The sequence below is a fragment of the Anolis sagrei genome, chromosome 5 (assembly GCF_037176765.1).
Source record: "Anolis sagrei isolate rAnoSag1 chromosome 5, rAnoSag1.mat, whole genome shotgun sequence".
Lineage (NCBI taxonomy): Eukaryota > Metazoa > Chordata > Lepidosauria > Squamata > Dactyloidae > Anolis > Anolis sagrei.
Window position 1 is genome coordinate 103162321 of NC_090025.1, and position 12606 is coordinate 103174926.

A 12606-nucleotide genomic window follows, 5' to 3' on the forward strand; every position below is an offset into this window, starting at 1 on the left:
GCAGGGTGGGGGCAAATTTGATCCTTCCTTCCTTCCTTCTTCTATCGGTAGACAATAACCTCATCTGAGGAAACCTCTGCCAATTTGCTTGGATTTCTGCATAAGAGTATTTAACCTGGTGATAATGCATTTTCTTTTATTAATATATTTTAAATTTAAATTTTGTGTATAATTCTTTGTTTTGTTGTAATTTACATTTTAATTGGATTTGTTCAATTCAATTTTATCGTTAGCTGCCTTGAGTGCCAATTTTGAAAGAAATGTGGGATATTATTCTAACGAATACAAAGCAAATTATGCTAAGAGAGTGTAAATATTGTAAAATTGTTAATTAAAATAGCACATTTATTTCTAAGCAGGCTGTCAACTTTTCCAGAAGTAAATCATTGTGACTCTCAACCGATTTAGTTTTGTCAGCACTACTTTCTAAAAGGATGGCTTCCTTATTCTTAGTCTTTTGTACTCTCCTTAACATTCTTCTCTTTGCAGCTCATCAAGGATTGCAATGAAAATGTTCAGCGCATGAAGAGCACTGAAGAGCTAATCCACTTAAGTCAAAATATGGAGTTTGAATGCAAGGTAAACAAACCATTGGTTTTCTTTCCCAGTCTCTCCTGCACTTGTTATTCACATTCTCATCACACATACTGTGATGGTTTGTAGAGGTTCACTGCTGCCACCTAAAGGTGACAATTTAACAGTGAGGCTATCCTGCTGTTTGAATCATTAGGCAACTGATTATCTTCAACTGTATCAATGAGGGTGGATGACCAATCCTTCCTATCTTTTTAGCCCTATTAAGCTGACCATTGCTGTAATTGTGTAAGACAAAGATGAATACTTCAACCTGTCCTCCCTACTCTCTTATTCACGATGCCAGGGTTTCTTCCTTATTCAGATAGAGATGAACCAAACACCAAGTTGGTGTCAAACAATTTAATTAAAATAGCACTTACTTCCTGGCTGTTTTACTAGTCCAAAATATAAAACATAAAGATAGCACTCAGCTACAAAATAAACAAAAACTGATAGCAAAAGCTACACCATAGTCAAAGGGTCCAGTCCAGGGGTCAAAATGCCAAGAGTTCAATGAGCAAAGTCCAGGGATCAAGAGTCTATACTGTAGTCCAAAGCCAGTCCAGAGATTCAAAGTTCCAGGGTTCAAAGAGTTCAGGAGACAGGTCAGGATACCGAAAATCCAGAGACCTGGGGGAAAATCAGCAGCATCTACTACCATAATATGACAAATACTTTTCTCTCTAAGATCAACCCCAAGGCTAGCTCATTATATCCACAAACACCCAGCTGCAACCTATCTCTTGCAGACCTCCACCCTTAATTGCTTTCACCCATGAACTCTTACTTACAGATTACTCAACCCTTTAGAACTAAGACTTACATTAACCCTTCCATTGCCAACTGCTAGGCCTAACACCAGCAACCATCATCAACATGGGCTCTGTGTATAGCAGAACATGATACATGATAACAGGCAAGGTCTCTTGAGAAGATTCAAGCTTGTTCAAATAATTACAAAGCTGAACATAATTGAAATCTCACTTTATCAGGATTTTTGGGGTCCTGGTGTAGCCTATGTTCAATATTCAGCCTTTGCTGAGTCCATAAAGAGGCTAGGGACAAGGAGTGGAAGAGACAAATGAGAAGGGAGACAAGAAGGCTGGAGTACATGCTCTGTTTCCTTCTGCACATGTCTGAATAGGAGTTCTTGTCACACAAGAAAGTACACAAGAAATCCTAGCACAATCAGTCTGGCCTTTATATGCTTAATACTGTACATGCTTAGTATATTTGTCTTTATGTACACTATATTCACTGTTTATTAAAATTGTATATTATATCTGAAATAATACAAAACACTGATTTCCCCCTTTCCCTCAAGCTCTCATTCTTTTTCCCTAGTTCTTATCCACCAAAGACAGGGTAAGGCACAAATGCTCATTTGCAAGAAGAGGGCCAGAAGTCTCTTACTTCTGCATCTCTGGAACTATTGAGATACAGTTAACTTCATTCAAAATCATTCTATTTGCATTTGTAGATTTTCCCACTTATCTCACAGTCGCGGCGTCTTGTGAAGTGCGGTGAACTTACAGCACTGGAGTATAATTTGAGTGTGAAGTGGAAGCTTACCACTCGATCCATCTACCTTCATCTCTTTAATGACTATTTGTTGCTGTCACGGCCCAAAGAGTAAGTGCTATGAAGACCTCAAATATTTCATGGAACTTGAATAGATTTTTGATGGCTAACAAACTCTGCAAGTATTACTGAAGCTACACATTTGCAATGTCTAAAATAAAAACGTCAGTTGTGTTGGAAATAGTAACCTTCTACAAGCCTCCTATACTAGTTATTTGTTATGTATATAATTCAGATTGTTTGCTATATTGTAGGTATATTTTGATATGCAGTTTTCCCTTAACTCTATATTGCTTGAGGTTGTGGGAGGGGCTACAGACCATGTGAACAGATCTGGGACTATTGAGACTGAGACTCCATTTTGGAAGTGTGTTTGCAGTAGAAGCAGTACAGAACTGTTTAGAAGTCAGTAGTGTCAGTATGCTGCAGTGTGTAGTCAAAACCAATAAGCAATGTACCAGCAATGTATGATGAATACATGAAGTTTGTAAGTCAATCAGTTATATTTACTTTTAATGAAGACTGTCTATTTTTCGTCTCTTGAGAGTAGATGTTTTTGGGCAACTGAAATAACATTTCTGAAAATCTATTATTTGTGCATTAGCATATCTTTGTTCCTAACAGTTCAGAGAGATAACCAGGTATATCAGTCTAATAACAAAGAAACCTAATTTGCCTTGAATGAATACTAGTGAATATTTACCACAAGGAGAAGATTTACTCAAACGAGGATTTAACTCTTCTCAGGAAGATCATACTTTACAAAAAGGTTATGATTATTCCAAATAGTGTAAATGCCAATTAATCTCCAAAAGGCTCACATTTCCAAAAGGCTATGAAGATATCTGGTTTCCCAAAAGGTTATGATCTCTAAAAGATCATGCCTTTCCAAAAAATTGAGAGTTTGGTGATGGATATGTAATGGATCCTTGCGTCTATAAACACACCCCGAGTCACTGGAAGGCTGCAACTAGAGCCTGGAATAGATGCTATGGTTAATTATGCTTCTGATATTCTTTCGTATTCATATACACTCTGATCTTTAGAACTTTTCTAGGCTTCCTCCATCTCCTTGCTGCCTTTGCCAGTTCCCATGTCCTCTCTAAGCAAACAAAGGACTAATAAATAGGAACGTCTTCTCATCTTGACTGGGTTACCTCTGGCATCTATCCCAGAGGTCACCCAAAAGCTAAATATGACACATTGCAGATGTCAAAAATGATGTGATATATTGTCTAGTTCTCATTATTATGACGCTGTGAAGGTATTTACTCTTTTTTTTTAATAAAGCCGACAATCGCAGCACAAGATGTAGGAAATCTGGACTGAACTGTTCCCTTGCTTCTGATACATTTTTGAGTGCAAAACCAGCTGTGGTCTGCTCTTTCAGATTTTTTAATGAGTTATTTGCTTATTTCTTCATATTCCATTGAGATTTTTAATTTCTTCATATTCCATTGAGGTCTCTCTCAATCAAGATACAAATTGGGTATAAGGTTCAGAGGTTAAGAGAAAACATCCCATCACATGACCTTTCTTTGTACAAGACATAATCAAATTGCTCTTTTTATTACTTATAAATTCAACCTTTTTGACATTCTGCCCCCTTCTGTTCTCTTGCAGAAACGGGCGCTTTATTGTATTTGATTATGCTGCTTCCTCAGATGTCCGTGGAGAGAAATGTGAAATGAAACTGCATGGAGCAAACAAAAACGTTTTTCGCCTCTTCCTCCTGCAGAATAATCAAGGGAAAAAAGTAGAGTTTCTCTTCCGTACAGAAATACAGTAAGAAAACCTATAATTTTATAACTCAGATCAGCTATAAACACCACAACACCTCAGACTCATTTAGAAGTACAGATATGAAAAGGGATGGAGATAATATGTTTTGTTATTTGTTTCCTGCCCAAAAAATGATGTCCCCAACATTTAGGGAGACCAGTTTGTGGGGGGAGGGGACAGTTTTTGACTAGTATTTACACATAGCAAAGTGTTTTTCAAAATTATTCTGTGCAAAATACAATTATTCTGCGCAAACTACAATTATTCTGTGGGAGGTTGCCTGATTGGAGTTTGAGGGCACAGGCTAAAATAACAATGGCTTTCTTACACAAAGATGTAGTATGTTCTTTTGTGTGTTTCACATACTTTCATAAACTCCATCAATTTCATCAGATGTGTAGACTGAGTTTACAGAAACTATAACCTATAAGTATAACCTATAAGTAACTCAGTGTCAGTTACTACAAGACCCTTTTGTATACTGATAAAAAAAAGTCACGCAGCCATTCTTTTGAATTTAAGTGCATTTTTGAAGATTCATATTTTCAGCATTTATTTTCTAGGAGTGAGAAGCTGCGATGGATTTCTGCTCTTTCACCTCAACAGACAGAACGTGACCTTTTGGATGACTCTGGTAAGATTGCTCAGGACATGCAACATGCATATAATAGAGATATTAATTTGCGAACCCATATTAATGCAGTACAATTTTTTCAGTGCAGTTCTATACAGAAAGTAGTTTTCCTTTCTCGGCATTCAAGTCTGTAGATGTTGACAAATATGAAACTAATGAATACTTAAACGTAGCACACAACAATGAAAAGTACATGAAAGAATGTGAGAACCAAAATTAGATCCTAATATTATGAAAAGATCATCTGGGTGACAGTTGCTAGCATATTTACTCATAAATTCTATGAGAGATGGGCTTTTGATCAAGTTGTGCTCTAATACAGTATTGGGAAAACAGTTCCTATACCTTCTGTTCTCATTCTCTTTATTTGTTCTTGGTTCTTCTTCCTTTTTTTACATCTTTCCTTTAAGAGGGGAAATCAGTTTGGTAGTCAAATCTGTTTCTGAGCTTGAGTATCATAACAACAATTGGACTAAAAATGGGCTCTGTGTATAGCTCTAATGTTATCAGTTCCCTTTTCAGGCAGGAAAATTAAAATAAAGAGACAAGGATGAAGTAGGTGGTCTGCCTTCTAATAGTGACTTTCATTTCAATACTGTGCAAAAATAAACCACATGCTTGACACTTCTGACTGACAAGGCAGGGATTTGCAGGCATATATCTACCATTCCTGAAAACAGGCTAAATGTATTTGAGTGCCTATTAAATCTTCAAAACCATTTGTTCTTTCAAGTTTTATTGGCAGGCTTATATTTTGCTTTCTTAATGATGCCAAGGTCTGAGAAAAACATTGTTGTCCCCACTATCTCAGTTAAGCACGGATTTAAGAAAATTCTCTTCAGGGCTTATTCTTTGCTAATAATTTGCTAACTAAAGAAAATCTAATACATGGCAAAAAAGAAGCTAATAACCAGCACTTGGTACTTTGCCCAGAAACTAACTGGCAGCCAGTACAGTTATTTCAATGTAAGTGTAATGTGCTCCTCCTGTATGTACAAGTAATAAATCTGGCTTCCATATTTTGAACTACTGGTAATTGGAGTTCCCAAACTTGGTACAGAGGTAGGTCCATTTACACACTTATCTAAACTTGAGGCATATCAGCTCAAGCTGGTAACTAGCAGTCCTGATAATCACAGGAGCTCATTTTGTGAGCAGGAACTAGTAAAAAAAATGATGCTCCAGACTTTGTTCAGAATCAGCCAAAAGTATCTTGGGTTGATGTAGTTTTTTTTATGGATGCTTGCTATAGATGCAGATGAAACGTCAGGAGAGAATGCCTCTAGAACAAAGAGCTCCACTGGCTGCCATTCATTTACTGGACCCAATTCAAGGTGCAGGTTCTTACCTACAAAGCCCTGAATGATTTGGGACCCACCTACCTGCGTAACCGCATCTCTGTATATGAACCCACACGATTTCTTCATTCATCTGGAGAGGCCCTGCTCTCGATCCCGCCAGCATCGCAGGCGCGATTGGTGGGGACGAGAGAGAGGGCCTTTTCGGTGGTGGCCCCTCGATTCTAGAACTCACTCCCTAAGGACATCAGGCAGGCCCCAACTCTGGCAGTTTTCAGGAGGAGCTTGAAGATGTGGTTGTTCCAGTGTGCCTTTCCGGATTAATGATCCCATAGCACTTTGTCCCTCTAAAGCACTTTACATTTTTTAGGTCTGCCCATATGTCTCTCCACAAATGCTACTATCACCGGTTCGTCCATGTTCAGCACTATTTTCAATTTTAATTGTACATTTGGCCTTCCCATAGTTTTAATTGTATGTTGTCTTATTGATAATGTTATATGTTTATGTTTTATTTTAATTGCTTGTATTGTTGTGATTATTGCTTGTATTGTGTGTTTGGGCTCAGCCTCATGTAAGCTGCACCGAGTCCCTTGGGGAGATGGTAGCGGAGTACAAATAAAGTATTATTATTATTATTATTATTATTATTATTATTATTATTACTAGAACATGGCCATATAGCCCAAAAAAACCTACAATAACCCAGTGATTCCGGCCATGAAAACCATCAACAATACATCCAAAGTATCTTATTTTCACTCAATTTAGACCAAGCCTGGTATCAACATCTTATATGTTTTGCCTATTTCAAGTTCATTGTCCTCACTGTCATTGAGAAACATGAGGATTTAAGCCCCAGTCTCCTTAAAAGTCCCCTGAGTGTCCCATCTCTTTCTGCAAAAAGTTACCTGGCAACAGGCACCCTTAAACATTTCCTAAAACGTTGCAGGTCCTCAGGCAATTATTGTTTTCCAGGAGACTTGTTGTGGTTCTTCTCTTCTCTTAGTATTTTATTTAACACTTAGTGGGCCAGGGGAGAGGTTGCCTGTTGTCTTCAGGCCCACACCCCCTTCTGTTTATGCCAGTTGCTCCTGGTCATGGTGAAATCAACCCACATTTTACCATTCAAAACCTGACCAATGACTTGTTAGATTTTCCTGAAGAATTTTATTTGAAAAGCTGAATGTATACAACAAGTAAGAGTATAGTTATTTTTATATTTTGAATTACTTGCAACTACTACAAATTATCTTGGCAGGATAGTTTAATGCTGAAAGGGAAGAGAGATATTATTATTATTCAAAAGTGCCAACAATGAACCATTTGTGGCCCAGAACACTGATTTTGTGTAAGCATGAGAAGTTATGCTATGGTTAGTTACTGTGCCAATTAGAGGAGCCAGGGTGCCTAGGTGCTGCTGCTATGACCAATGCATTCTCAGACTTCCTACACTTACTTTTCAAATATTGACATGTACAATGCTAGAATTCTGCTGTTGGGAGGAAAGAGTTGTCATCCACCTTACTTCAGAACCCCTTTTCTTCTTAGAACTTTGCATCCAGATAAAACTTATATGCATCTCTCCCCCCCCCCCCCCCCCAAATTATATCCTGGTCTGAATAGTACACAGCAGACATCAAGATATCCTTGCTTTTCATAGAATCATAGAATCAAAGAGTTGGAAGAGACCTCATGGGCCATCCAGTCCAACCCCCTGCCAAGAAGCAGGAATATTGCATTCAAATCACCCCCGACAGATGGCCATCCATTCCTAATCCAAAATTCCACATATCTACATTTAGGCCCTATCAATGTTTTGAGGTTTTTTTTAAGGGAACTATAAATGTATGTATCCAGGTATTCCAAGATCTGAATGTGCATGTTACACATGCCATAATCCCCAAATCAGCTTTCCTTAAAACATCTGCAATTCTGATATGTTAGTAGAAATTAGATATGTTTTTTTGTGGACAATGCCTGGTGGAACTGCAAAGTTCAAGTGCAATAACTAGAACAGACTTGTGCATGTGTACATGCATATATTATGTATATCCTCCATCTACATAAGTTAGGAAAGCTCTGCATGTCTATGTTCAAATGTTCTGTTTAATTATGATTTTTTTTCACTGAGGGTTGCTCCCTCAGTGAAAAAATTATCTTAACAACAATGTAACAATCCCTATGTTCTGATCAAATTCACAGATACACCTCAAGTTCAGTGTGTGAAATCATACAAAGCCCGAGAGAATGATGAGTTGGCACTAGAGAAAGCTGATATAATCATTGTCTTACGGCATACTACTGATGGTGAGTAGACACAGCAATGCTGGAAACTTTGGGATATGGAAAGGTCGTTGTGAATTTGATTCTCAGATTATGCTTTGGAAAATTACTTTTTAAAATAATTCATTTCCATGTACTCATTGCAATGTTGAAGAAATAATAAATAGCAATTATTAGTCGTGATTAGAAAAGCAGTCCTTTGCATTACTTGTTTCTTAGCTCATTGTTTTTGTTCCTTAAAAAATGACTTAAGATTTATAAGTTTGGCACAAGTCTTGAAAAACACCTGTCAAATTAGCTCTTAAAATGTCCTTTGAAGTTTGAAAGTTAACAAGGAGATAACTTGTTACAATAATAACTGTTCTCCCTTATAAATGTTGCTTTTGATATGTAACCTTTTCTGCCATCTTTAAAAATGCTACATACAGTTCTAACTTCACTTGTGAATTGTTGCTAACCGCCCAGAGTCCCTATGGGGAGATAGGGCAGAATATTTTAAAGTTTTATTATAAAATTTTTATTATTACTAAGCACTATTGTGCATCACTACATTAGAAACCAAATAATAATAATAATAATAATAATAATAATAATAATAAAGGAGCTATACTGGGGTGAGATTACTAATCAACCCTTCCTGAATTCATTACATAATTCACATAATTGGCAAATAAAGTTGTTTGGATTGGCATCCTAGAGTATAACAGGTCCATTCGAAACGTTTGCTACATTAATGCTATGTGAAGTTACTGGCCAGAGCTGTGTCTTCCACCAAGTTCTCTAGTTGCTGCTTTTAAATTGCATGTTATTCCTGCAATCTCAGTCTCACATCTTCCACTCTACCTTCTTAGTCATAAGTTTATCAGGACAAAATACTCCAACTGTTATAGAAAGAACTCGGCAAAAAGCACAAGAACTCAACGAAGAGAAGGGGAAAAAACTTAAGCAGTTGGGGATGGCCCATGGTCTTTGATATCCCTACTGTAATGCACAAAGCATGGGAAATAAAGAAGATGAACTTGAACTCTTGATTTAATAAAGCAAATATGATACAACCAGCAACACTGAAACCTGATGAGATGAATCTCACAATTGGAATGTAGTAATAGAGGGGCCGAACTTATTTCTGAAAAATAAACCAAACAGGAAGGTGTTTATGTCTGTGAAAAGGTCCAAGATGTAAATCCTGGAAGTCAGGTTGAGAGTATTTGGATAAAACTTAAGAGGGAAAAATAACAGGATGTTGTGGGGAAGGAGAGGCTCCTCCAAGCGAGACTAAGGACCTAAATAATTCTGAAAGGAGAGATGTAATGGTTATAGGGTGTTTCAACTATCCTGATATTTGTTGGAAGACAAACTTTGGTAAAAATATCGTGGCCAACAAATGCTTAATTTGCCTTGCAGACAATTTCATTGTCCAAAAGGTAGACGAGGCAACAAGGGAATCAGCCATTTTAGACCTAAACCCAGGGGTCCTCAAACTAAGGCCCAGGGGCCTGATACAGCCCTCCAAGGTCATTTACCTAGTCCTCACTCAGGGTCAATCTAAGTCTGAAATGACTTGAAAGCACACCACCACCACAACAACAACAACCCTATCTCATCAGCCAAAAGCAAGCCCATTGAAATACTATTAAGTTTATATTTGTTTAAATTGTTCTTCATTTAATTATTGTATTGTTTTGAAGTGTTTTTTGCACTACAGATAAAATATGTGCAGTGTGAATAGAAATTCATTCATGTTTTTTTCAAATTGTAATCCAGCCCTCCAACAGTTTGAGGAACTGTGACCTGGCCCTCTGTTTAAAATGTTTGAGGACGCCTGCTGCCTAAACCTAACAGACAGTGAAAGACCTGGTAAATGGAGTAGATGTAGTGGATTCCTTAGGTACAAGTGATCGTGTTCTTTTAGAGCAGTGGTTCTCAACCTGTGGGTCCCTAGATGCTTTGACCTACAACTCCCAGAAATCCCAGCCAGTTTACCAGCTGTTAGGATTTCTGTGAGTTGAAGGCCGAAACATCTGGGGACTCACAGGTTGAGAACCATTGTTCTAGAGTTCGTTATACCGTGAAAAGGGAAATCTAGCTTAGTGCTAAGAACTGAACTACTCCAGAATAAACTTCTTTAGTCTGGAGGTAATAAAGTGAGGTGTTTCATCTGATAAAGAAAAGAATAGGGATCTTATTATATGACAGATAAAATGCTTGTTTTACTGAATAATTATGTGCAAATTGCAGTAATTCAGCAGTATTTCCCTGTTCATACTTAGCTTCTTCTCTCCCTCCAGGCTGGATTGAAGGCATGAAACTCTCAGATGGAGAGAGAGGTTGGTTTCCTTCTGATCACGTAGAATTCATCTCTTGCAAGCACGTGCGGCAGATGAATCTGAAAGAGGAACAGCGTGTTAAGAATGCCAAACAACAAGTCTTTCACAGAAAGTAGAGTCACTGCTCCTTTCTCTCTGTTGTAGCCTTCTGATCAAACTGCTGCATTTGATTGTATGGAATAGAGATGGCTGCAGAGGCTAACAAACTGGACATAAAGACGTTATGCTTAACAAGGGAAAATGGCTTTCCACTTGGGATGATCTTGTGCATCACTGGGACTACAAAGCTATTACTGTGATGCTGACTTTGACTTATGGCATCCCTATGGATGTGAAATCTCCAAGTCACCCTGTCACCAACAGCCCTGCTCGGGTCCTGTTTCTTTGACAAGATTCTCTCCAACTGGACTGGGCCCTTCCTTTTTCCCTGCTGCCTTCTACTTTACCAACCATTATTGTTTATTCTAGTGAATTATGTCTTCCCAAGATATATCCAAATTCAACAGTCTCTACACATTTTTTGGTATGGTGGATGCAAACAAGACATGAAAGAAAGATGGAAACTGAGTTTTAGGATCTTGGGGAACCTATTCTTGACTCTTATGCTGTTCAGACACAGAACTCTGCTTCATATTTTGCTCTGCAATATGAGTCAAAATGTTAATATTTCAAAGTGCTTTGAATACGTATGTAAGAGAAAATATATTTTATTATTGTGGAGATGATTTTTTCCATTTGAAATGATTTGTTTTAATTGCCAAACATATTCCACCAAAGAAGAAATACTTACATAAAATGTCAAGTTTCCCTTAAGATGTTACCTGCCAGCAGCAAAATTAGGCCCAGCTTTCTAGTAAATATCTTGCTCCTGTGTCTTCAAATGTAGCATCTGTCACAAGCATATACACAAGTTAAGGCATGAAACATTGCTTACCACTTATTCTGCCAAACAGGGAAACACGTTACCCGTTATTCCTACTGTAGTGCAGGGCTAGGGGGGGGAAAAAAAAGGAAATTCAGTGTTGGCTAAGAATGGACAGGAAAAGACAATATACTTACCACATCCTTATTTCTTCTCCATAAAAGCCTTTAAAAGTTAGACTGTATCTGACGTTCTTATGCCCCTTCTATGCTGCCCTATATCCCAGTATCTTATACCAGATTATCTGCTTTAAACTGGATTACATGAGTCTCCACTGCCAGATAATCTGGGATAAGAAGATAAACTGGGATCAGATCCTGGGATATAGGGGCAGTGTGGAAGGGGCCTCAGTTTCAAGAAATTGGAATTTAAAAAGTATATGTGGATGGGGAAATATTTATGTACTTCTCACAGGCATTCCATCCAACCGATGGGGTGCTGCTGGAAAAGAATTCTGAACAAGAGAACACAATTTGGTCCGATCAGAAGGACTCTTATGTTCTTGTAATAATACACCCTCAAATATGTATGTAAAGAGAAAGGGATGAGTGAGACTGCTGTAACAATAGATAATAATACACCTGGTGAGGGCCAAGAAAGATTTTGAAATTATAGGTAAAGAAACTGTTTGGTTTTTTTAAATAAAGAGAGAGATGCTGCTCAGTTGTAGAAATTGGAGTGTGCAGAATATAACAGGAAAGACCTCTGCTTGAAATGCTAGACAGCTACTATAAATAGAAATACAAATAGACTGGCAATTCCTATGTTCCTAGACATTGTAATGATTTGCACAGACTTTCCAGCCCATAAACTCGGGAGACGGAGCTATCCTTTCTTTACAATCGGCTGTTCAAGTCAGCACTCCCTGAGAAACAGCCTGGGATAGGCTTGGAGAATATATTTGTCTTCTGCTAATTCTAATGTTCTTGATTGTACAAACACATCAGTGAAATCAATGGGATCTAAGCCCATCTAACACCATGTAGGAGTTGTGCCTGTGGTAACTTTGGAAACCAGATTTTTTCAAAATATAGATATGTAGCCTTCTGGGACATAGATTGCAACCCGATAACCCCTTTAATTGACATATGACTAATCCCTAAACCTATGGTGTTTTTGTCTCTGTGCTTCATTACAAGTCCCATGATTTGATGGTGTCAAACTGCATTAATACTACAGTATATATGCGTTCTTAGCCGG

At 37.8% G+C, this 12606-nt stretch overlaps 1 protein-coding gene across 2 annotated transcripts in view; it reads left to right on the forward strand.

The window, feature by feature from the left end:
• The window catches only part of LOC132776433 (uncharacterized), a 64763-nt gene extending 53404 nt beyond the window's left edge, over positions 1 to 11359 (forward strand). For both annotated transcript variants that reach the window (XM_067468937.1, XM_067468936.1), the window contains exons 10-15: positions 490 to 579; positions 2057 to 2208; positions 3781 to 3942; positions 4503 to 4573; positions 8077 to 8181; positions 10446 to 11359. In XM_067468937.1, coding sequence (XP_067325038.1) covers positions 490 to 579; positions 2057 to 2208; positions 3781 to 3942; positions 4503 to 4573; positions 8077 to 8181; positions 10446 to 10600 — 735 coding nt within the window. In that variant the 3' untranslated portion in view covers positions 10601 to 11359. The remainder of the gene's footprint in view (positions 1 to 489; positions 580 to 2056; positions 2209 to 3780; positions 3943 to 4502; positions 4574 to 8076; positions 8182 to 10445) is intronic.
• Positions 11360 to 12606: the final 1247 nt, after the last annotated feature.